This window comes from Oryzias latipes, chromosome 16, assembly GCF_002234675.1.
Source record: "Oryzias latipes chromosome 16, ASM223467v1".
Taxonomy (NCBI): Eukaryota; Metazoa; Chordata; class Actinopteri; order Beloniformes; family Adrianichthyidae; genus Oryzias; species Oryzias latipes.
In genome coordinates, this window is record NC_019874.2 from 4,815,594 (window position 1) to 4,840,942 (window position 25,349).

A 25,349-nucleotide genomic window follows, 5' to 3' on the forward strand; every position below is an offset into this window, starting at 1 on the left:
TGCCACTGTAAGATCCACTTCATTTTCTTTAATATGTTTTTTAATCCAGCTCAAGGTGTAGATTAGATTGGACATTTTGTTTTTAATTTATTATTATTATTGTTTAACAATAAAACAAATTAAATAAATACATTTTTATTACTAACCGTTTTACTAAGGTAACTTAAATCAACTTTATGGACTCCATAAAACTACAAATAGAAATTTTATTCAGCAGGTGACTGCAAAAAAATATTTTTTTTAACAAGAAAATTAAAATTTGTTGGTCCACAAAATGAAAATTAGGGTTTTAAGGTAATAATTAAAATATTTAAGAGCACAATTGAATATTTGGTTAAGGAACTCTCTCCATATATGGTTTGAGTAAGGTAGATTTTGTTTTCTATAAATTGCAATATTTCTACATAAAAAACGAAATATTGGAGAAATATCACATTTTAGTAATATTGAGGAAATCTCACGCATTTATTTACTGTTTAAAATATACCTTTCATTTGTTTCCACTGATTAGAAACAGTAAAACATCGTTTAAATAATTTGTTGTTTTTTTTTAATTTAAAGTTGGATTTATTTAGAAATTTACATATTACTAAATTAAAAATTATTCTGATTGGCTCTTTAATTTAAAGTTATTGGTTGGTGACATGCAGACTTTTTTGTTTGCAGACATGTGACTGCTGGCATCAATTTATGATCACTCTAAACTTTAAAAGTCAGAATCTGCCTCACCATCATCTGTATCATCTGTTATTTTGATTATTCCTTAAAATAAAGTGGGTTGTTATGATCTTTGTAGAAACAGTAACTTTGGGCTGTGGTGTTTTTTTTTAGGCTGTGTAGGAGTGGCTTCAGGAAAAAAGGAGGGTGAAGAGTTTAATTCTGCTTCTTTGTGAAAGATCTATGTGGGAAATCACGGTGGAAGGTTGGAGGAAGATTTATAAATTATTTTCAGGTCTTGTGGGGAGCTGTTACAGAGTTAATAGTGTGTGAAAGGCTTCTCTGGCTGCTCATCATCTTCTAAAGTGATGACAGGAGAGTAGGATTAAGTCCAGACTCAGGCCTGCAGTCCAGGGCAGGAAGGGCAAATTTCCATCCCACCCCAGCTGTCGTTCCCTCAGTGTCAGCCTCAGGGACGAGGACTTTGTCCAGAGAGAGGACATTCCTGGCCGACTGCTGCTGGTTGCCATAGGGAGAGGTAAATGAAACAACAGCAGCCGTGGTTCTGCTGTTGCCCCCCGGTTCCTGGACTATCTAAAGGCCTCTATTTAGAGAGGCTCTCTGCCGCTGCTGCGGGGACAAAGCCTTTGCAGGGATATAAAGGAAGGAGGAGCAAAGAGCAGAGGGCCGTGAGAAGAAGAAAAACCTGGAAGAACTGAGAGATAAGACAGATTATGTCTGTCCTCAGCGCTCCCAACTCCCTACTCAGATAAGGAAGGAAACCCACAAACAAAACTTGTAAAATGTCTTTATTTTCTGACAGAAACTCCTTCCAGCATCTGTTTTTAATGTTTTAAAGAAATCACAAAAGTGCAAATAAAGGCAACACAGGTTCCACAGATAGGAAGTTTTGTGGTGGAAAGAAACGATATTTAATTCACTAATTACTGCTCTTTGAGACACTCGGTTTACATTTTTTAAAATAAAGGTAAGCCTCATAATAAATGAGCTAGAATAAAGATAAAGCAAACTCATTATGTTTGTTTTTATGAGAGAAGATTTAACCTTTTTATTTTAAAAACAGAAGTGTAATCTTTAATCTCAACTTTTATCAGAACGTAGAAGCGCGCAGACTGCAAACACGCGTGTAATACAGCACAAACAATAGCTGCTAAAACTCTACGACCTCAGTTTGACCTTTCATTCATATGCAGATTCACGTTTTAACCCATCTTTTTTTCTTTTTGCTTTGAAGCTGCTTTGTTGACTGAAATAAGCATAATTAGTCTCTAATGGGACAAAACAAATATAAAATAATAAACAATGACTTTTTAAAAGTATTGTTTGCTAAAATGATCACAAAAAAGATGAATGTGTTATTGGAAATGATTGTTACCCATAATACATAGTCAAAACTTAAATGCAAAGATGAATTCTGTTTGCATCAGCGATACTTGCACACACCAGATTAAAAGAGGCGATGATGATCAAGTGAGAAATGTAAAATGATTATATTCCATGTATAACTCAAGCTCTTCAACAAAGTATTAGTGATTGGGTCTTTAATGGATCTCATTCCTGCAGCTAATAATCCTTTATAGATTTGAATGCAGCTGCTCTGGCGGTGCATGGAGCCACCAGGATTTAAGTCTTCCCATAAAAAGTTTCAAGCACGGCTCGGTAATTCATTTTGGTAATTCTGAACATTATTGTGGCGTAACATTGAATTCAGCCAAATCAAAAGAACATTGTGGTAATTAGGCTGTAATTCAAGGCATTACCACATCGCCACACAGACTTAAATAGTCGTGTTGGGAGAAACGCAAAGCACATTATTTTAATGGTGTAATATGCAAACTATGGCTCGCTTCAATTACATGGCTTAACAATGCATAAATGATGCGAGCCTTGTTATTTGGACTGCAGGGTCTGCAGTTATTCAATCACTCGGAGGGGCCAATGATAGGGGCCACGCTGCCTCCCCTCATACACGGAGAGCCGGTGCTGAGCAACGAGGCCTGCTGCCAAACTGCATTTAAGGGAATAAAAATGAACAGTAGAGAATGTAACCGTTAAATTAACAGTAGGATAATTATATGACCCATGTGCTGTAAAGATTCAATTTCTAACACTCTAATTAGGCGACTGTCTGCCCATACATCAGCTCACATCCCACTGCCAATTTCTCACCAGGAAGCGTCCTGTGAGCGGAAATGATTAGATTTTATCAAGACATGGTTTGGGTAATTGAGAAAATCAAACGACGGGCTGATGAAATATGTTTTTTAAAACCGCTTATTGTTCCACATGCGGAGTCCAGTTTCATCAAAAAAACAGCTAGAGGGGTGTGATCAGAGCTGCAGAGATCCATTAACCCATGCCATCCATCTGCTGCTGACCCCAAAATACAAGAAAATACAACTGCAGCCCGTTTTTCTGGAAGTTAATCTGAAGGATGATGCATTGACTTCTCAGTGATGTGAAGGACCTGCAAACATATAAAACCCTAGCTGAGCTGCTGCCACGTAAGCAGAGAAAATAACAACATGTACTGCAATATTCAGGAAGGAAAACAAAGGTGAAAATGAAACTTTTAAATCGCAGTCGTCACAAATAATCAAGTATTTTCTGCTTCTAGAGTTTTTAATTTTAATTTCAAAGTGAAACATATGCAGAAGCATGCATCACTTAAAGGATTTTATCTCAGATTAGCTGCGAGATATCAGTAGTTCTCATGCTGGCCTGCTTCAGGTCTTACATAATAGAGGCGGCTGACCCACGCCTTTCATTCTCTCTGCAATTGTTGTGTGCATCAAAGATGGGGAGATTGACAGGCTGCATGGGAGGATTAATACAGTGGGCGAGTGACGAAACAGTGAGCCGGTGTGGCAGGAGGGAGGGAGGAACAAGAGACGGAGAGGGGACCGAGATATGGCGAGGGGGGGTGATGAGAGGGAGAGAATGACAGAAAAGTAGGAGAGGACAAAAAGTGGGGAGAGAGTTAACGAGAGGGAGAGCATTAATTGTGTGCTTTGTGCCGGGGCTCTTTTGCTGAGTGTGGCTGTCGAGGTGCAGGCGCTAACCCCTCCAGCAGCCCGCCGTGATCTGAGCCAGCTCTCAGGCTGCTGTATTCCAACGCAATTAGGCCACTCAAAGGCCTGCTTAAAGCTGCACCCCCACTACACGCTCACACACACACACACTCAAATAGCAACAGCCCCTGCGTGTCCCCCTCCATTGTAGGAGGGGGGTGTGTTCTGTCCCCCTTTGAGGCCCTGGATGAAGAGACCACCCCAGGGAGCAGGAAAAAAAAGCAAGGATTACCTCTCTTTCTGTCCGTCCCTCTCTTTTCCTCTTTATCTCATTCTGGTTTAGAGTTCACCTCTGCAGTCTATCAGCTGCGGCAGGTACAGAGGCGCGGAGGCTCAGAGTTTGAGCAGGAAACAGAGGAAGAAGAGAGATGAGGCACCTCTGTGATGGATGTCATTGTGGGACCGCTCCAGCAATATCACTTCCCTCTTCCTCTTTCATTATTCATGCAGTCATACATTTCAACAAGTGGTGTGTGGCTCAGTGGTTCAGTCCCACTGGCATCGGCGCCGCAGCCTGAGTCAGCCCATCCCCTCTGCGCGCTGCATTGACGAGGAGCTCTTCGCGATAGCACAGCTCTCTTGGCAGAGTGTCAGTGTGGCACTCCCCAGAAAGCATTTAAAGCAGATTACGAACCTGATGGTACACCTCCCCAATAAAAGAAGAGAAAAAAAACCTGGCACATTAACACCTGCAATACTGCTCAATGGCATCAGTAGATTAACGAGGTAATCCACACAATGAGGTCTTTGATTCGTGTGGTTTGGCAGGCAGTTATGCCAGGCATAAAGCACAGTGATTTGAGGCCATCCCAGCACAAGAAAACCTGGCAGAAGCTGTCTCCTTTTTTGTCTTTCCATCGCACGGGCTTTTGAAGAATTTCATCTCATGCATCTGGAGCTTCAACCGGATTCCTTGTCAGAGAAATAACCTGCTGGCTGCTCCTGTGAAGGGAGCAGGGGAGGAATCAGGCTTTCTGAGGAGCTCTCCTTCCCCTCCCTCCCCCTCTACCTTTTTTTTTCTGCATAAGGACGTGTGCATAAGATATATGTGTGACTGTGTGCGTGAGAGACAGATTTTGCGGTCCCATCGCTCATGTGCGGCTCGATTAGCCCCACGTGCCTCGTTCGTCAGACGTGGAGGCAGAGCAGATGGCAGGAGACGCACCATGTTACCGTGCTGCAGCACGATGTAACGCTGCTCTAATTGAAACATCAATACTGGCCTGTCAATACACCACTGTTTCTTTACAAACCCATCCACCAACAGACCTGCACTTGACTGGGAAAAAAAAACACAACCTCAGTATCTTTGATGTCTAATCTCAAAGTTTTGGCGGATTCTGAGAAAGTCAAAAAGAAAACTTTCTGTAACTAACAAAATCCTATAATATTAACACTTTACTTTTGGATTCTGTCATGCGTTGGCAAAGCAGTCGCATTTCCTTCCTAATTTTTAATGAATTGAGGAGAAAGTTTAGGGAGCTGCGATCGGTAATTCGATGTCATGGAATATTCTGTGGAGAACAGAAAGAAATTAGGCGGCTAGGAATTAATTTGTTATTTGTCCAACTCAATGAGGAGTGACACAGCCTCCCTAATGAATGGGTAATCCATTTCTTATTGCACTGAGCTGAATTCACCCTTCATTGAAGTGGAAAAAGACAAACATATCGTTCACTAATCTCTGCAACTTTCAGAAGGCAAACGAGGAAAGAAGATGAGACCTGCTCCTGATTTGTTTTGGGGAAAAGATTGATGTGTTTCTGTAGGTGTGAGAAAGATGGCGTTGTAAAGAGGCTGGGAATCCACAATAAATAATCTCCATCGACACAGGCCAAACGGCTGAAATACAGTACACAGATTGATTTGTGATCAATTGGCTTGCTGCACTGAGGGAAACAAGCGTCTTTATTTAACTGTGGTTCATGTTTGTGCTTTCAGCTCCCCCCACTGCCTCTCTGCTCACAGCCCCTTCATCCAGCTCCACTGAAGAGTCCGACAGTTGTTTTTTCATCAGCGCAATACCCTCCCTGAGAAGACAAGATGGTAAGGATGCACTTTCCCCTTTCACACCCTTCTTGACAGTCCTTGCTCAGGAAGTTCTCCAGCGGCAGGACTTGATCTCGCGGAGGACCTCTGTAGAAGACATGCCGAATGAAGCTGTGGAATACAGCAACAGTCATTATGAGCACATGTCATGTCAAAGTTGTCTGTAGGTGATATCAGTGCTTCAACCACTATCACTCCTATCTCTGTTTTCAAGATTTACTGATGTATTCTTATAAATTATTCAAAAAACACCTTAAGATAAAAAAAACATGAAGACAAAAGCGCATTTAAAACAGTTCATCTAGTTCAGTTCATCCATGCATCCATACATGCATTTTCTGCACCCAATAAATCCCCTTTGGGGTCATGGAGCTGTTGGAGCCTATCCCAACGACTGTTGGGTGAGGGGGGGGGGGGGTACACCCAGGACAGCTCGTCAGCCTGCTGCAGGGTCACACACTAACACCTGATGACAATGTAAAGATACCAATTAACCTTGTTTTAAGCTTGTTTTTGGGCTGTTGGAGGAAGCCGGAGAGCCTGAGGAAGGCTCACGCATGCACAAGGAGAACACGCAAACTCCACACAGAAAGGACATAGCTGGAACTCAAACAAGGGCCTTCTCACTGTGCAGCCTTAGCGCTAAACACTGCACCATCGTACAGTCCATTAAATATTCTTTGAAGTCATAATTATTGTTTTTTCCATACTGCACCTGAATTGTATTTTCTTTACCTTTAATGCTTCCCTTGATGTCAGAAGTTTGAGGAAGTTAGCCGTTCTATCAGCAGGAGTCTCCAGCTTCTGGTAAATAGAAGAGATCTTTAGCATGAAAATACATCAAAACAGGATTTTCTGTTTCCTTTTACTGCTCAATCAGACAAAAAAACATTTTGTTTTGCTCCTGCTTGATAACAGATTAGACCTCAGAGGTGGAGATGCGTTCGTGTGTCCTGTACAGAAGTCTGAGGACACTTTGCTTGTTTTCCAACATGGTGATGCAGCGGTAAACAGGGGCTTAAAGGTGGACTGTGATTACAGCCCACTCTGCTGCCACCCACTGCTTCAGGATGGCAGAATCAGGAGCTCCATTCTGACTGATGAGGACAATTTACATTCTGTGCTCCAAACATTAAAAGAGGAGTTTTCACTGCAAGTTTTATATACACTTTTAAATGACAGGATATGTATTTATAATGTGTGGCCTCCATGGATGGAGGTGTTCTGCATCCGTTGGTGTTGATGGTAACTGGTCATCTTTAGTTGATGTTTCTGGACAGTTTAGTGGGGACAGAACTTTACCTCTATGCTTGCAGGACAAAAAACAACTAAGACAATGAATTCAGACTGTTGAGAGACGCTCCTTTTTATTTTAATGCACTGGGCTTTCCAGTTGCATCAAAGGTGAAAACTATTGGCTGTTCAATGGCAAACTGACAGCAACTTAATTCTAACATCTGAAAGCGCTGGTTTTATTTTCAGTGAGAGCGGTATGTTTGCTCTTGTGAAGCTCCCCTGAAGTCCTCCATCTGTCGTACTTCACACCAACAGCACTTGAAGCAGGAGTCGTGACTCCTTTGACATATTTTTTTTTCCTCCTTCTGGAACTTATGGAAGCAAAAAAAAAAGAAAGAAAAACACACAGAGGGAGGGATGCAAGCTCTTCAGAGAAATCTGCCTCAGCTGTGTGCTCACACAGAAAAGACGAGACAAGGACGAACATCTGAACTCTAAAACCGTCAAAACCCAGCTCTGTCCGCAGGAACGACGCTCAGACTGCGGTTACGCGGTTTGATCCCAGCTCACGTTTTCAGCGAGCGTTGACGTCTCAGAGCTGAGAGGAAACCCGGAGCTTACAGCAGGGGTTTCGGTGATACAGTATTTACAAGGCACGAGGAAGTGGGAGCTCTGCAGCAGACGGCACTGTACATGGCGCTCCAATTATTTCTCCCAGCATTCTTAAAAAAAGACGCACAGCAGGGAGTACAGTACGAACGAGTACACTATAAAAGGAAATGCAGTGAAAAGAGAAGTTCCAGAGAACTGGTTGTGTATGCTGCTGCTGCTGCTGATGCTGAGGAGCTGGGAAATGAGAGACAGAAATAGCACGGAGCAGAGTAAACAGAGGGAGCACTGATGCAGAAGGATGGGTGCATCAATAATTAGAGGGACGCTGACGTTTACATTTGATTGCATCTTATGAATCTGTTTTGAGAGTGAAATGGGTCTGATTACCCCTGCAGGGTGCTGTGTGAGAGCCACTCTTACAGCCAATGGAAGGAGTTTACAAGATGCCATGGATAAAGTTTAATTCTTAAGTTTAATACTTGTGTTCTGATTGGATGGCGAAGAGGAGATTTTATCTATAATTCTTGAATTAATTTAAAAGACACTAAGTTGTAAGAAACCTATCAAAGATTTCAAGGCCGGGCAGTAACTAGAGTGCACATTTAAACTGCTATTTAGTTTGAGGTGAAGAAAAACAATGAACCATTTGTCATTTGGTTATTAGGAAAAAAAAAACATTGAAGTGAAATTTGTCATGAAGCTAAAGACTACAATACCAAAATCTAAAAAAAAAAAAAAAAGAATTAGTGTAAAACTCATAAAAGCTGTGAAATGATATAAATTTAAACATGAATCTTTGAAAATAAATAATTTCCACAAATTTTCTCAACTTTAACAATAGTAATTATTATTAATCTTGTTTTCCTGACATTTCAGTGACCACTCAAAGACTAAAAGACTAAACATGTACAGAATTAGATAAAGTCATGCTTCTACTCATTTCAGTATATGTTCTGAGTCAGAATAAACTTAAACTCAATCAGTTTTCTAAATGTTTGCATCTGGATGACTTTTCAAGGAAACTGAGCTTTCTGCTAAAAATGTTTTTTTCTTCTATAGCTTCTATTTACAAGAATTGCTTTGGCTGAAGCGATAAAGTTGTGGTCGACATGTTGAAGTTTGAATCAATTTGAACTCCTGTTCCTGTTTTCGTTCTTGACTTTCGCCTCCTTCAACAGAACAGTTTTTGGAGTCCATTTACGATTTTTTGTTTTGTTCATGTTTCGATAACTGGTGTTATGGAGTTCCCCATTTTCAGCCAATCACAGAGTGAATAGATCAGCAACAGAGAACAATATTCAGTGAAAGCCTCAGAATATTTTCACCCAGTGGAACGCCACAGTGCATCTCTTCAACAGAATCAGGTGACATGCAGCTTCTCTGGAATCTGATCTCTGCTCTTCTCTTAGAGAAAACGCTGTAATGGAGGAGCAGTATTTGTGTGTGTGTGTGTGTGTGTGTGGGGGGGGGGTCCTACCTTTTTTGCTCACGCCATGCAATGACCCCTCCTTGTGCACCCACAAACCACACCCCTCCCCTCAAACTAATGGATCAAACAAAGTACATCATTTGCAGGCCAAGTCTTTTTCTGAGTGTCTCTCCTTGGCTCTGCATACCAATCCAATACAGCCCAAGGAAAAAAAGCCAAGATGTGGAGCATTCATGTGTGTGTGCGGGTTTGTGTGGACCAGAGGTTGGAAGGCTGTTTGCCTCTCTGCCGAGCATCGATTTATCCTTTTCTTCAATTTATTTCTCCTCCTTGCATCTACAATCCATTCAGATCTGCCTCTAGGGGAGGAACTTGAGGTAAAGACGTTGTCAGACCTTGTCGCTGCCTTCTAACACTGGCTCAAAGCTCATCTACAGGCTGAGCAACCGTGCACCCCTGCAAGGACAAGTCTGCAAGCAGCACACACACACTGACAGCCATGTCTGAGGGTTTGCTTTTTACTGCAGCGTCACTGATGGAGACACGAGGAAGCTATAGTTCATTTCCTAAAACCTGATCTTTTTTGAAAAAAGCAAAGTAATATTTTATTGTACCTCAAAATCAGAGTCAGACACATAGCCACTTAATCTGGCTTCACCCATTGCTTCCCGTTTGGTCTTCAGATGATACTACTCAACTAAAGGAGTTGTATTTTGAAGTCACAACAGTGATGATGGAGGTAAAAGGTAAATGCTGCATGAGCACAAAACACACTTTGCAGACAAAGGTGCGCACCCCCCCACACACACACACACACACACAGACAAAAACATGGCAGAGCTCTCGAAGTCATTCCTCAGTGTCACAGTGAGCGACACCTGGCACATCCTCACACCTGAAGTTGATCAATGCAGATGTGTCCAGGGGGAAATTGAAATCCATAGGAAATTAGGCAACGGCAATGATTTATTGGAACAGTAAATCACAGCGTGTGTGTGTTTAGAATGTGTTTGTGTGTAAAGTACTGTACCTCATGTCTGGCTGGAACGATGATGTCAGCAGCCCGCACTTTCCTATCTCTTTCCATTTGGTAGACCCAGTGAAGCAGATCCAGAGGTGGGGGGCGGGCCCTCCGGTGCAACCCACCGCCGGGGATGGGGTGGCGGGACCCCATGGATACAATGCTATACAGGGGGCCCTCTGAAGAAGATAAAAAGAGTGGAATGCTATTAAAAGAGTGTATGGAAGTGTGCACCCGACAAACTCGTTACATGGTCAAACACCGTTAGCACAACAGTTTATTTTCCTATGAATGAAAAATGACTTATCATCAAAGTTTATGTTTGTATATGTTTACATTCAATTGTAAAGTACTACTTCAAGTATTTAAATATTAGATATTTTACATGTCAACAAAGCTAAAAAATATATATTTTTTCTCATCACAAAAAATGTCTAAATGTGCTTATAGACCCACTCTGATGAAAATTATGTTTTTGGTGTTTTTAACATGTTCATGTGGCATTTTTCCCATGATGTAAAAATAAATTAAACCGATAATTGCATTTCTGAGTATTTACCTGTTCCAATTGAGAATCAGGAGTAAAGAGCTTATTTGTTTGTAGAAAAAACACTGGGCAGGCCACAAGCTTCCATTCTGATGCATGCACTTGTAGACAAACAGATCCACGTACGCCTCTGTTTGGCTCAAATATTGCTCGCCCTTTATTTTTCACCACTGACAGGTTGGGGTTGTGAGGGGCTGTAAGCCGGCTGGAGAGCACGTAAACAGCTCTTAATATAGGTGACCGGAAGGGGGGGTGGGGTTGCATTAACCAGCAGTCCTGCCGACAACTCAGAGATGACAACTGCAGAAACAATGTCCTAGAAAACAGCAAAAGCTTTTTTATTTTGGCTAAAAACAGCACATCATCACGCTTCATGCCTAAATAATATCATGCTTATTATACCACTGAGTATGCTCTTACAATGATGATCATAGTGGGACTTTAAGTTAGACGAAAGCTCATTATTCAATGGTGCCACAAAACAAGGACAGACACTGAACACAAAAAGGCCAGCTCAATATATCTGAAATTCAAATATATGGTATTTGTTAAAAGAAATGAGAAACACATTTTCTGTCAGTTGTTACTGGCCTGATGATTCCCATTTGAAGCCTGTGTTTGATGCAGAAAAGACTTAGGAGTTTCTCCCTCATATTTCTGTGTGGAAGCCCTTCCTCAGTCTTACCTTGTGGTTAACTTGTGGTGCAGGCTCAGGTTTTCCTCTTTCTACTACTGTGAGGAGCTACAGCTTCAGCAGGTGGATGCATCATTTAGGGAAAGTATATGCAGTTTTCAGACAGTGTCAAAATTAACTGATTAGATTAAAAACTCCAAGGTCAAAACTTCACAAAAGGATTTTCAGTTAGATAATATTTCTTCATTTTTACACATGAGTAAAAATAATGAAAAGTCTGATTATGTTAATGTTCTTAATTTATGTTTAAATTCTTTTTGCCATTAACAAAAACAGATACATTCAATCATCACACTGCAGGAAAATCTGAAGTTGTCATAAACATCATGTGTTTTTAGACTTAATTGATGTTTTATCTAAAAACAAAAATACAAATAACTTCGACATTATTCATTTTATATGTAATCTTTGATGCAGTTTGAAAAGATAAAGTGATCAGAATGTTCCGCATCAAATACTTTACTTAATTTTTTGAGTTAATATTTTGAAGAGGGTCAGTTGGTTTAAAAGATGCCAACAACATTAAATACAAACATCCAACAAAGTGTTTGTGTGATTGTTCACAGATTTTTTTATGCGTCTCCCCAAGTTTACTGCCTTCGCTCTTCTGTCTTGTTTTTGTTGTGCTTTAATTGCTTTTTTTTTCTCTTGCAGAGTCAAAGAAAAGACAACAACAAGGCAGCAAGCTTCAGCTAATGGAGAGGCTGTAATTGTGAATGGAAGCATTCATCTAAACACATCGTCTATGGTCTGCAGAGCACAATGCCCAGCACCAGGCTGTTCAGATCACCAACTGAACACACGCACACACTAAACCCTCAGATCACTGGTGCTCCGAGGAGAAACGTAATCACTCCTCCACAGAGAGAGAGATTCTGAGGCAGGGAGGTGGAGGTGGAGAGGGGCTGGAGGGGAGGATGGGATGAAGAAGGGAGAAAATCTGCGACGGGAGAGGAGGAGCGGAATGGGGGTGGAGAAGGAGGAAACGAAATGGTGAAATTGATGTTTCCTACCATTTGATTTGGGCCAAGGAGCCCGGGAGCCAGATCAGATATAGAGCTGCTTGCACACACATGCCTGATCACTCATGAAACACGCACACGCGCACACATGGCATGCAGCGCGCTCAAACCAGCACAGATGCAAAGAAGCATCATGAAACGGGCCTTTTGGTGCGTCTAAAGATGCACCAAAGTCTGTAAACACACAGACACATGCAGGTGCAATAATTAAAACCTATAAACCTCAGAGAGGCAACAGTTAATCGCACACACTCTGTGCCAAACACTCCTACTTGAAATACACACACATAGCTACAACAGACACAACAAAGCCTATGGTACAGAAAAAAACCCCTCTCATCTTGGCGAGGCGAGACGAGGCACCTGTCAGCACGGCACCTCCCGCTACTACAGAGAAACATCAGGAAACAACAACTCAATTAAACACACCATCCCTGTTCAATTACTGCCACATAATCACAGCAATTTACCTTCACTTGCAGCACTACCGCCAAACAAACACACAGAGGAGGACGAGGTCGAGCCACAAAGACGGGCAGTCTGCAGATGTTGCTTCATCTTTAGGGTACATGTGAGAATGGAGGAAGTTTGCAGGCGGTTAGCATTTTACGTGAAGAGCCTTTTAACTGCATCGTCTTGTGACAGCCATCCTCCATGACAGCCTACACCGTCACATCACAGCTTCTGCACAGCAAACTTGTGTTTTCATAAAACTGATACATTTATAAAATGATCGGACATTAAACGTTACAATATAAAATATAAATGCACTTGACATGTGATGAGCTGGGATATCAGGCATAATGATAAACTGCCCTCTCAGAAAGACACTCTCAGAAAGGACGGACATAATCACACTTATCTATCTGGTCACAGAAAACTGCTCTCAGGACATCAGTTTAGCAAGAAGCTGAATGTTGTTTAAATCAGGGGCGGAGCTACACGAGGGCAACCCCCCCCCCCTCTACTTGGCCCCAAATTTTTTAGTCAGCATTAGTATCAATATTGACAAAGATTAAAAGGTCATCAAAAAAAACATAAGCACATTATTTAAATGAACTCTTGCTGGATGTCAATGCTGCTTTTCAACTTCAAAAAATCAACTGTAGCTGACAGTTGCCTGAGAAATCTAGTCATTCTCAGTATTGGGGAAAAAAAGAAAGCGCGTGCAAAGCCCCGGATACAGACATCTCTGTGAAACACAACAACCATCACCTCAAACTCTCTTGTATTTTGTCGCTTATAAATCAGTACAAGGCTTGAATAGTTAGATTTCTTGTTGTTCATGAACTCCATTTTGGAAAAATAAAGTTTGTCTAAAAAACTTCTTGAAAACAATTTCTTTCTTGTTGTTCAGAATGTTCAGTATGTGGACACATTTGATCTCTTATTGTGCTTGAATTCCATTTTAGAGGTGCTTCTAGAATTTCTACACTTTTTTGTTTTTTGTTTTGCTACTGCTTTACATTAATGATCGCAACCATCTTTAAGAACTGCTGTTTTAATATTGACAATAATGATAATAAAACTGTTTAAAATTTGCTTTTTTGATCCGTGCATCTGTAATGGCCTTCTACTCTGCGGTTCTCATTTGCCACCTTTTTTAAAAGTCCTCTGATCCCCTCCCACCCCAATATAAAAGTTCTAGCTCCGCCAATGTTGAAGTTCATATTGTTGAGTTCTTTGCTTCCATTATCTTCATTGTTGACTCAATAGTCTTTAACAGATCTATTGTAAGCAAACATTTTTTTTCAGTTCATTTTAGTGAAAATTACTTAGAGTTTAAGCAGGCATACTAGAAGGTTAATAAAAAAACAAACACGTTTATTCACAGTTTTATAAAATATTTAGAACTTGTTACTTCTCATGTGAAAGAATCGGAAAAGTTAACAGTCTGGCGACATATGAACCTAAATGTTAATGACTTTGTGATGACTTCAACAATATTACTGCCACATCCTAATCGTGCAAAAATATCCCATCATTTAACTGATTTCAGCTTTTGACAGTTCATTTATTTTGGTCTCCCATCATTTTGTTCTGTAAAAATAATATTTTAAACACAGGAGAATGACACAGTCAGGTGAGGTGGTCTGTGGAGAATCCAGAATGCAAACTTCTACAGCAACATGAAGAGAAAACATTGTGAACACCATAAATAATTTAGTAAATTGCACTTCTTCTTCTGTTGCTAAAATTTATAAAAAGTGAAATGGATAGTTTTTTTTTTTTTTTTTTTTTTAAATACATCTTTTTTCTTCACTTAAACAATTTGGGGTTTTATGTCATTTGAGAACTTTAGGAAAAATGTTTCTATTGAAAAGTATTTTGTTAGCTTTGTTGTTAGCTCAACAAAAGAATTTTGGTAACCTACAGACTTTCATCACAAATTCTACACTAAATGTATAAAGATATCTTAGCTACAAGGCTGAATAAAGTGCAGTAAGTGTTGACTTAATTAATTTTTATTATGTCCATTTTTTTGTTTGGATAACAGCTCTAACCATGTCTGATATGAAGTTTTTAAAGACGGAATATGACAAACATTTTCTAATACCTATAACGTGTGTTGTGTTAGCAGATCTCTGGCAGTCACAATAAACAGAATTTCAATCTATGAAATAAAAGTCCTAAATCCCACCACAGCCCCTTCTGGAGGGGGTAACTTAAATTTACCTCATTCAACGTTTGAACCACTTTCTAAGGTTCCGTTTTCACATACGCCACACCATAATTACAGTAAGAATTTAAGGCTGTAATGGGTATTACCACTCATGCTAAAGAATGCAAAATTTAGCAAATTGTTCTAACTTGTTGGAAAGTTAACTTTCAACCCCCCCTCCCCTCCCCTCACACACAGAAAAATATTGCAAGCCACCTAATACAAACTCTAAAAACAAGTTCCTAAATTCACACATGAATGATCAAAACGTTTAAAAAAGCAAAGGCGAGAAAGAATGAAACTGGCATTTCTGTGATAGCTGTAAAGCCACAGCTGGGCCAGTTATGAGAACAAAACACAAACGAGAAAAGCTAATCACGCTTTCTTACCTTTAATGTCTCTGACGCAAATTCCAGGTAGAAAAAAGCTGCTGATAAACTCATTTGGAAGTTCTGGGACATCAAACTGCAGTTAACATGCTCTCTGACTAAACAAAGCTCACTACAGCCTAAGAAAAGCTGAAGATCAGCTCAGCCCTGAACTAACAAAAAAACCACAGCCAAAGTTGGTTTAGCAGGTAGACTTTTTCAAGCGTGCCAGCTCACAATACGGTTTCCCCACAGACACACTCTGTCCACAACAGGTTGACAGACCTGCCGCTCTTTAGAATGGAGCCACTGATTTGCAGGGAAAACAGAAGTTTAGCAGAACCTTTTAAATTTTTAAAGACAGATTAAATATGAATATAAAAACTTGCCAAGTTATTTTGATGGATCTGAGAACTTTGGAAAGATAAGTGAAATATCAGTGGAAAAAACATCAGCGAAAATTTACTTTTATTTGAAAGAGTAATATCTGAGATTTCAAAAAGTACATAAAATAAATGTTGGCACAGTTAGAATCCCTTTTTTTAAATTATGTAACAAACACTTTAAAAAAACTGTTTAGGTTTTCTTTGTCAGTTTACGACATTAAGATAAAGTTACATTAGTCAATGGCTTTTATTTCTCATATAATGTTTTTTCTACCAGAATAATTTTCCGTTGTATTTCGAAAGACTGAGTAAAACACATTTTCCTTTTTGCAATTATCTTACCAAGATTTTGGCATAAAGCCTTTAGTTGTGAAGTCGTTGTAAATATAGGTGGCATGGTCCTTTTTTAACAGCAATAGAGCAGTCTGTAGTATAATACTGTATGTATAAATGCAGCAAAGTATTGAAGTACTGAATGGTAAGAATGGCGGCTCATGCAAATTTGCAAATTAGCCCTGTGTGTGTGTGTGTGTGCGATTGCATGTATTTGTGTGCATGGACAGCAGATTGACTAACAGCTTGAACTTGGATTAGACCCAGAAGCATGGGGAGAAGTACATGGATGGATTGACTATGTAGAAGAGAGGAGGGAGGGGGGCATTGATTTGTCAACAGAGAGATCAGCATCTTGACAAAAAAAGAAAGGAAGGGGAGCAATACACACACACACAATGGGACACGAGCAAGAAGCAGCTTTCCCAATGGAGCCACTTTAGGGAAATTCCTTCACTTTTCATTCATACGTCCATCACTAACCTTCTACAGTGAGTGCAACGTGAAAACAATAGAATGTAATCTAAAGGATTAAGAGAACATTTTTCAGTGTTCCTTGATTTGCTGTGAATAGACTGTGGCAGTGCATGACCTCCATGACCACAATAAACACTGATTGACAGTGATAAACAGCAAAATGGGGTTGAATGTGTGTTCCCCCCAGTATGTCTCAGTGGTTTTAACAGTCCTCAAACCTCTGGCAGGGAATCAGAGGTTGGCAGCTAACGAGTTACAGGTCTGAAGGGAGGTCGCGTGCACCCTGGGAAGGAGGTGGCTGGATTGGGAAAGGGCAGCTACAGGTCACACTGTAATTACACATGACAGTTGGGTTGGACAACAAACTGACTTCTTTAGATCCGACTGGATAAACAATGAAAGGACAAAATTTGTGCTGTGAGAGTTTGAAAGTTTTAACAAAACAATATTTGACATGAAAACACACATTTATTACAACCTATTTTTTTAATTTAAACATTAAAACACTTTCAAATCATGTGAGACAATATATAACGAAACAGTTCCATTGAAAACATTTGCAATTATTTTAGTTTATTTATAATTTGATGTTTCAGATCTCAAAAAAGGAGGCAACAAATAGCTCCAATGAAAAGTGTATTTTTTGTGTTCTTAACATGTTCTAGTACCTTTTTCTGATGATGGAGGACTTCGATAAAAATACCAAGATTAAACCTGTTTCTGGGGAATTTCTTCTTATTTAAATCATTGTGAATCAGTAGTAAATAAGAAAATGCTGGTAGAAGAAGCTTGTAGCAGTAGCAGTCGGTGCTACAGTGAGTGGGCCATAAGCTCCCTGCTCTGCTCCATTCTGATGCATCCACTTATGAACAAATAGATCCATGTACGTCTTTGTATTCTTTGTCAAAGCTGGGTTCCAAACTGTACGGCTGGTTAGCTCTAGTATTGTCGCCATTTTTTTGTGCACTGACAATGTTAGGTTGCGCATGTGAGGGGCTGTAAACTCGCGAGAGAGTGTGTAAACAGATGGATGATGGGAAGTAGGGCGGGGTTGCTCGACTCCAAAAGTCCCAACCACAAGGCAATTTGTAATGTGTGAAAACATTATTTTGGTGATAATGGACGTTTTGGACTAAAGAGAACCAAAACTCTGCATGGTATTCAGCTATGAGCTTATTAAACAGCGTCTATGGTGGCATGACTGGGGCAGGGAATAAGGGTTTATCATGCATGCTGTGGAAGAAACTATGAATGCTGAATCAGGGATTAAAACATGAAATGAGCTCACTTAGTGAGTAAGGTCTTAGTGACAAATCTCTCACTTCAAACATTTTTTATGGTGTATGCTCTACAACATAACAGAAATATTGGACGGAATTGACTGAAACTTGAGTGGAACAAGTCTTTCTGCTTGTTGTTCTTTTTTGTGCTTTTGTACTCATCACAAAAAGATGTTCAGTGCTTGTGTTACATCACCGAAGCACCTGGAAGACTCAACAAAGACGGACACTTTCACTTACCAGGCGAGCTCTGGTGTGAGTGGTAGGTGCCGTACAGAATGAGGGTGGCAGTGAGTAAAGCTCCAGCAGGCTCCTCTTCATGCTGCCTCGTGCATCTCCACACTTCGCCTTTGTGGTCGGTCACCTAAAGCAAGGAAAGGAAATACACGATCTCACAAAACAAAGACTCCGAAGGGAAACGTTCACATTTTTAACAAAAAAAAACAAAAAACAAAAACGGCATGTACAAGCAAGGAAGAGATATATTTTCCATCTTTTATTTTTCACAATTAACTTTAGATTATATTTTAGTCAATTTGTTAAATGATAAATGGCTTTATGTTTCTCTGTTAAAGGGAGCAATTTCCCATGGATCGCCATGTTAAAATGTTTAACGACACAACCAAAATAAAATGATGTCCATCGTTAGGGTCATGTTAGGTTGACTGGCATGGCTGAGAGGTTTTAAAATATTCTTACTCTACTGGGTCTCACTCAACGGCAGGTTTTTAAGACATACTCTAACAAAAAATGTTGTTTTTGGTATTTTTAACATGTTCTTTAACATGTTTGACGCATTTTTTTAAAAGATGGAGGACATATATTTATTAAATTAAGCTTAAAATTGCATTTCTGAGCATTTTTCTATTAGGTAGAGAAAGCCACAGGCTCACTGCTCCACTCCATTATGATGCATTCACTTGCAGACAAAAAGATCCGTACATCTTGGTTTTTTTCATCTAACCTGGCATCTGGATCAAAACTGTAAAGCTGGAAAGCTCCAACATTTTTGCTGCACTGGCAAAGTTAAGTTGAGGGTATGAGGGAGATTGTGTATAGAGATAGCTCAGTTATGGGTGATGGGAAGAGGGGGCATGGTTGCGCCGCATCAACAGGTATGAAATAAATTTCTAATGAACTCCTGCTGCTCTGAACAAACTATGTCCTAGAAAACACATTTTTGACTAAAAATGGCATAATCACTGATGTGGACATGTCCCCCAAATATCATTTCCCCTTTTCACTAGAGATCCCGATTTCTACATTGCATAATTTTTTCTTACCATGGTGTGTGTGTGTGTTTGTGTGTGTGTGTGTGTGTGGGGGGGGTGGCATTGTATGGGATTTAGAAAAATTATTTGTTTATATGTCTTGACACTTTAAGCTGACCAAATGAGACCAGCCTGAATACTCCCTTGAGCATCAGAAAAAAATAACCCAGCATTGAAAAATCAGCAACCTAAATCCCAAAATTTACAGACCAAAAAGTGTCGTAAGCCTCCAACACGTCTTAATGAAAACCAGACCATGACTATCTAAAAGACAAAGCACACCTAAAGTCTGGACAAACTTCATCAGCTGACAGCAGTTGCTTTTCTGTGTGTGGATTCTTGTTTTGTGTGAGACCTGAAGTGTGTGAGTGCTCAGTGCAGATCTGAGTCCAGGCATGGCGGCGCCCAGCTGAGAGTTTCATTGATTTGTTGTTGGTAAACAAACAGCTGGATGCTACAGGTGGATCAATAAGGCCTGCATGGCTCGCAGCCTCCCAGCATGCCCTTCTGCTGGTCTAATACGGCTCTCCAAGAAGCTGTTGTCCTGCCGTCATTAAGAAACCAAAGGCATGCATTAGAAAGCATGTTTTAATTGAAACAGCGAATTTAAAATTACTTATCTAAATTTAATGTCCAGAGGGACACTGTTTAAAGTATCAGTCATGTTTGGAGGGATGTTAGCTCTTTAGGTGTGCATTCAACCGAGACAATAAAAGTGAGGGACACAGTAATCATAATAAACTGTTTACTGTATGTCCAAAAAAGCACAAACCAGCTTTGAAGAAGTCACAAAAAAAAAATATTTAAAGAGAAAGAAAATGGACAGATTAGCAGAGACGGATGAACGGGGGAGACGGGACTGGTTTCAAAAGGGATGGGAAAAGAAGCACCGGGGATAAGTGATGGGAGAGATGGCAGGATATCGAAGCGGTTGAGTGTCAGGGGAAAGACAGCCAAAGATGTGAGAGGAGCTCAGACAAACAGTGATGCTGAGGTAGGCAAATGCAAGAGAAAAGCAGACGGGACAGAGACAGACAGAGAGGGAGAGTGGGAGTTCTGCTCAACAAGGATGAGAAGAACAAAACACTGAGTGGAAGTGATACATTTAACAAGACAGGAGAAGATGGAGGAGAATGCAGAGAACGACGGGCAGAAACTAAGTTGAAGACAAAACCGGAAAATTATTTCATGGTGCTTGTAACCAAAATAAAAAAAGACCCATAGACCAAAATAATCTTGTGCTGTCCTAGGCACTTTAACGTTGGGAGTTGGGTCATCTAGACCCACTAGAAAGTGCACTGAACCTTTTTTCTTCAATGATTTGTGATCTTCACTGGTGTCCATGGATTACATGAAATCTTTCCACCTTTATCCACCTTTGTCTTGGTAGGGAGAACACGTCAATGTAAGGGTGGGGTCATCTAGACCCCATAAGATAGCACAAGGGTTAAGACTTTAGGCTGCAAGTCCTTTGGGGCAGTATGTCAGTGCTACCTTTAGATAGAACGTTTAAAGAACCACTCCAATGAAAACTGTAATCTTGCAGCATTTGTCTAAAGATGAAGGACATATTTAAGGAAAATTAAGCTTAAAATTGCTTTTCTGAGTATTGAAAAATGGTGTTAGAAAAGCAGTGATGTAGGTGGTAAAATCACTAGGCTACAATCTCCCTTCTCCACTCCCTTTTGATTCATCCAGTTGCAGACCAACATCTTTTTTTTTCCTTGTCCAAGCTGGCATCTGGATCTAAAATGTACGACTGAATAGCTCCAATGTTGCTCGCCATTTTTGTTGTGCCACTAATGTTAGGTTGGGGTTGTGAAGGGATGTAAGCTAGCAGGACACAGATGGATAATGGGAAATGGTGGCAGGCTTATCCACAGCAACAGTTCCACCTGCAACTCAGAGGGCGGAACTGTAGTTTCTGCCGCTCTGCAGAAAGTATGTCCTAAATGACACGTTTTTTTTTTCTCCTTAAAAGGGCATAATCATAATTAAAAGACCACTGCTGCTTTGAAAATGGATCTAAAGATGATCAGAAAGGGACTTTAATTACAGCATCATCAATCTTTGTGTTCCATCCATTTCTATACATTGAATATTGTTAAGTGAAACTGATTGTTTAGCGTAAAGCATTTCCAAATAGCCTTGCCTATTTGGACAGAGTTGTCATCTTTGCTAAAAGTGCAGCTGAACCTGTTCTGACAAAATTTCTTCATGCATCAAAAACATGGAGATCAAACTGCAGTGTGACTTCCAGTGTGACTTCCATCCTGTGACCCCAAAAAGGGTCATAGGATGTATGGAAAACCATTGCATGAAGGTACGGTCCAACCTGGACAGTTTGTCAATCTGTTCATTTAAAGTAATCAATCAACCTATGAAGTATGTTTTTGGACTGTGAGAGGAAGCCAAGGTGCCCAGAGACAACCCATGCAGGCACAGGAGGAACATGCAAATTCCACACAGAAATGTCCCAGCCGGGATTTGAACTGGGGCCTTCTTGATGTGAGGTGAAGTGCTAACCACTGTTCCACCACGCAGCCTGCAGTTTGACTAACGTTCTAAATTTGTGCCACACAAATAGAAACCTGACATTTTTCTGGAGTGGTAATGATTTAAAGCTCTGCTTGTTGTGTCAGTTTGGCTTCCTGCTAATTAAACTCTGTGGCAAAACAATGTTTTCTTACCTGTTTTACACTATTGTGATATTATTTTGAGGCCAAATGCACTTAAGATATATCAGGTAAAGATTACAGCTTCTCATAATAAGTGAAAGTCTTTGGATGACTGCAGGTGTTTCAAAGAAAAGAGCTGCAGGCTTAATGATAATAAAAAAGTAAAAATTGAACTGACTGTGTCTTTGCTTCTAACTTTGATTCCAGTCTAAAACAGGAAACAGGAAGTTGCTACCAAACAGCAAAAGGCTTCAGCAACTACCAAAAAGAACCTTCAAAATAAAATACCCCCACCCCTTGCAGAAAAAGGAACCTGTGAGTGTTGGCACAGTTGTTAGAGTGAGGCAGTGTCAGATGGGAGGGAAAGAGGAGTCTTGCTGTGTCTACATATGTAAAGCAGCAGGGAGGCAGCACTGTGTCAGACTGAGGCTTTGGCCCAACCTGGGCTCCTCACTGCTCCTTCCAACACATCAATCATCCAAAACAGGGCCACCACAGCAGTGCTGCATGCTGGGAGATGCGCACGCACAGGCACGCACACTCTGCGGCACGCCTCAGCACAAACAAGCCGACTTACACAACCAGACTTGCATCAATTCAGACACACGCACGCAGGCACGCACACACAGCACAAATATGCACTGGACTTCAAACAGCAGCACAATTATCGAAGCTAACATCCTGCAAGTAGCACACAGATAAACACAAAGAGCGCACCCACACAAAAACACATATGCTGCAAACTATTCACACAGTCACACTCTTTTTGCTGCTCAGTGTCACACAAACATACATAAATAGGTATCCTTTGCCCACAGGGTGCCCTCGCCCCCGACCATCTGTGACGGGTGCCAACACACAGTGGGTGATATTTACATGGAGCACTCCCCCCTTCCCCCAAAAACCCCCACTTTGAACTGCTATGAAAAAAGAAAAGAATACCCACAAAGGGCCCGCTCAGATCGCTTGATCTCCCAAAATTCATTAAACATGCAGATTAATGCAAATATATGCACCTCTAGAAATCCACCTTGGGCCAGTGAGAGTGAGGGAGAGTTTGTGTGTGTTTTGGGGTGAAAGATGCTGTCTTTTTGAAAGTGCAAGCGGCTCAGTTATCATTTCAAGCTTTGACAACACATCCGCCAACTTGATACTGTGTGTTTGCTGATGTTGAGGGAGAGGGTGGAGGTGTTTCCCAACAAAGTGGCAATGCATCAAAATTACAGAATTTCACAAAAAATCATTGAAGTGAGTTTAAAAAAAAAGGGATGACATCTAACCAGAAGCCTGTGCCTGGCACGAGTTTTGCGGCTTAGAAGCAGGACTATCAGGATTTATCAAAAAGACCCAGTGATGAGCTCGCACCTGAAAGGTGTGGGACTGCTGCATATGTATTTATGGGAGTTTTTACAGAGTGTAAAATTTGGTGTGATTTACTGAGGTCTCTGGCAGTTTGTGTAAGAAATCCAGCTGGTAAAAGCTAGAATCACATTTTTAACTTGATGTTACTGTAATAACTGCTGTGGGGTCAGTAACGGGACGAGAGTCCATGTTAAACAAATTTAAGAAGAAAGTATGCAGAGGTATTATGGCTGAATAAGTTAAGCACACAACTTTAACTTTTTCTTAAGATTCAGCTGACTGTTCTCAGGGTAGTGTGCTGTCCATGGTGCTGAAGATTCCAGCAGGCTCTTGCTTCATGAGGCAGACGGAGAGATGCTTTTCTGTTAGGTCAGAGTCAAACAAAGAGCATAAAATTTTAATCAACAAGAAGAATGTCCAATTTTTCTCTTTGAACTAAGACTTATTTATTCCTTAAAGGAAATAAACTCAAATCAGTCGACTTTTTTGCAACCTTAACTTAATTTGAGGCACCTTTGCAGTTTTGCTTTGATAATTATAAAAATGCATTGCTTTCATTTGTGTTTTTGCATCTTTGCTGTTTCCAGGTGTTATCCAGAGAACCTGTTACACTCCATGTTATGTTAGGTTGATGTGCAACATATAACCCTATAGTATTACAGTATGGCCACTTGTAAGCAGTGTTAATATACAGCATCCAACCCAGTTTTTGTTATTGTAATGCAACAGATTGCAGCTGTTACAAACATAAGAAGTTAGAAGAGTCATTTTGCTGGATTAATACTAGTTTGTCAGTATGATCCACTGTAATGCTCATTGCATGTCTAAAACGCGGCACATTTTTTTCAAACACAACCGTCCTGCCATGATTCAACTAAAAGTATGATAAGCCTCTGAGGAATTGTTTTGAAATGTAATGCTATCGTCTCTCCGCAGAGGACCACAGGATTGATTATTTTTCTGAGTAGTTTTGCAGAAACAAAAACTGTACAGTATCCATTCATTCCAGGTGGCAGACACAGGCTGATCATTTTTCCCTGCTGGCTCCGTGCATCAGCTGAACTGCATAATTACAACATTATCTCCTGGTTTTTCTTTTATCAGTTAGTCACTTCATGTTTGGTTTGTGCAATCTGTTGAGGAGACAAGAGGGGAGAGACTCCTGGAGAAGCACCGGGAAAGATGATGGTAAATATATGATCTGTCAGTCACAGGCAGAAACCGCGGTTGTTTGTGTTTGTGGCGGTGTGTGTTTGTGTGTCCACAGTGCTGCAGGCTAAGCAGCTCCATTATATTCCTTCAGCATCTCTGTTTGGCTTGAGTCTCAAAGTCCTCTGGGAATCAGAGATGTTATTTCTCAAAGACTGTTGCCACCCTGCTTCTCACACACACATGCACACTCACGTGCACGTGCTCATACAGTCCCTGCGGATGAGTTTGCATTAAGATAAAGCCAGGCGGGAAGTTTGAGACAAATATTTGTATGTTTTTTAAATAAATAGACTTTGCTTTTATGTGCTGAACTATGAAGACTTTTATCAAAATCAAATCACACTTTATTTAAAGAAAAAAAGGGCTTCTCATACATTGCGTAACTCGAAGCGCTTTAACATTAAAACAAAAAACAAAAAAAACACAATATCAAGATAAAAACCCAACCCATCCTTCACCCTTCCCACTCCCCTCGGTAAAACATATGACCTATGACCCCACACAGAATAAATACCTATAAAAGTAACTTCTAAAAGAAACTTAAGGCTTGGCTCCGCTGTGAGGAAACAGTATTTGGGAATCTCTTCATACCAGGAACCAGCTCGGCTGTGGGAACATCACCACAGTGCCAGCCCAGACCGGGACAGCGAAGGGGTCCAATTCACTGCCATGAGGCTGCAATGTTAAACTCCAGCTGCCCGAGCAAGGGCAACAACCGCGGCAACAACCACCGACCACGCCAGCAAGCCCTGGTAGAAAAGATCCCCACAAGAAACACTGGGGCTAAAATCCTCTCGTCTTACTGTCGGTTGGTGTTATATCTTAAACAAATGCTTTCAATAAAACCAACAGTTGGAGTTTTTGCATTTTTGGAAGCACCCATCATCATTTTAAACAATTATCCTATTGCAAAATACTTTTTTTTATTTGGCAACTCTTTAAGACAAAGTAAGATGGCTTC

At 40.5% G+C, this 25,349-nt stretch overlaps 1 protein-coding gene across 1 annotated transcript in view; it reads right to left on the bottom strand.

The window, feature by feature from the left end:
- Window positions 1-1,451: 1,451 nt before the first annotated feature.
- Window positions 1,452-25,349, bottom strand: part of LOC101161187 (proprotein convertase subtilisin/kexin type 4-like) — a 234,265-nt gene continuing 210,367 nt past the window's right edge. The window contains exons 17-20 of the mRNA XM_020709885.2: window positions 18,106-18,229; window positions 10,106-10,275; window positions 6,534-6,602; window positions 1,452-5,909 (exon numbers count right to left, since the gene is read on the bottom strand). Coding sequence (XP_020565544.1) covers window positions 5,817-5,909; window positions 6,534-6,602; window positions 10,106-10,275; window positions 18,106-18,229 — 456 coding nt within the window. The 3' untranslated portion in view covers window positions 1,452-5,816. The remainder of the gene's footprint in view (window positions 5,910-6,533; window positions 6,603-10,105; window positions 10,276-18,105; window positions 18,230-25,349) is intronic.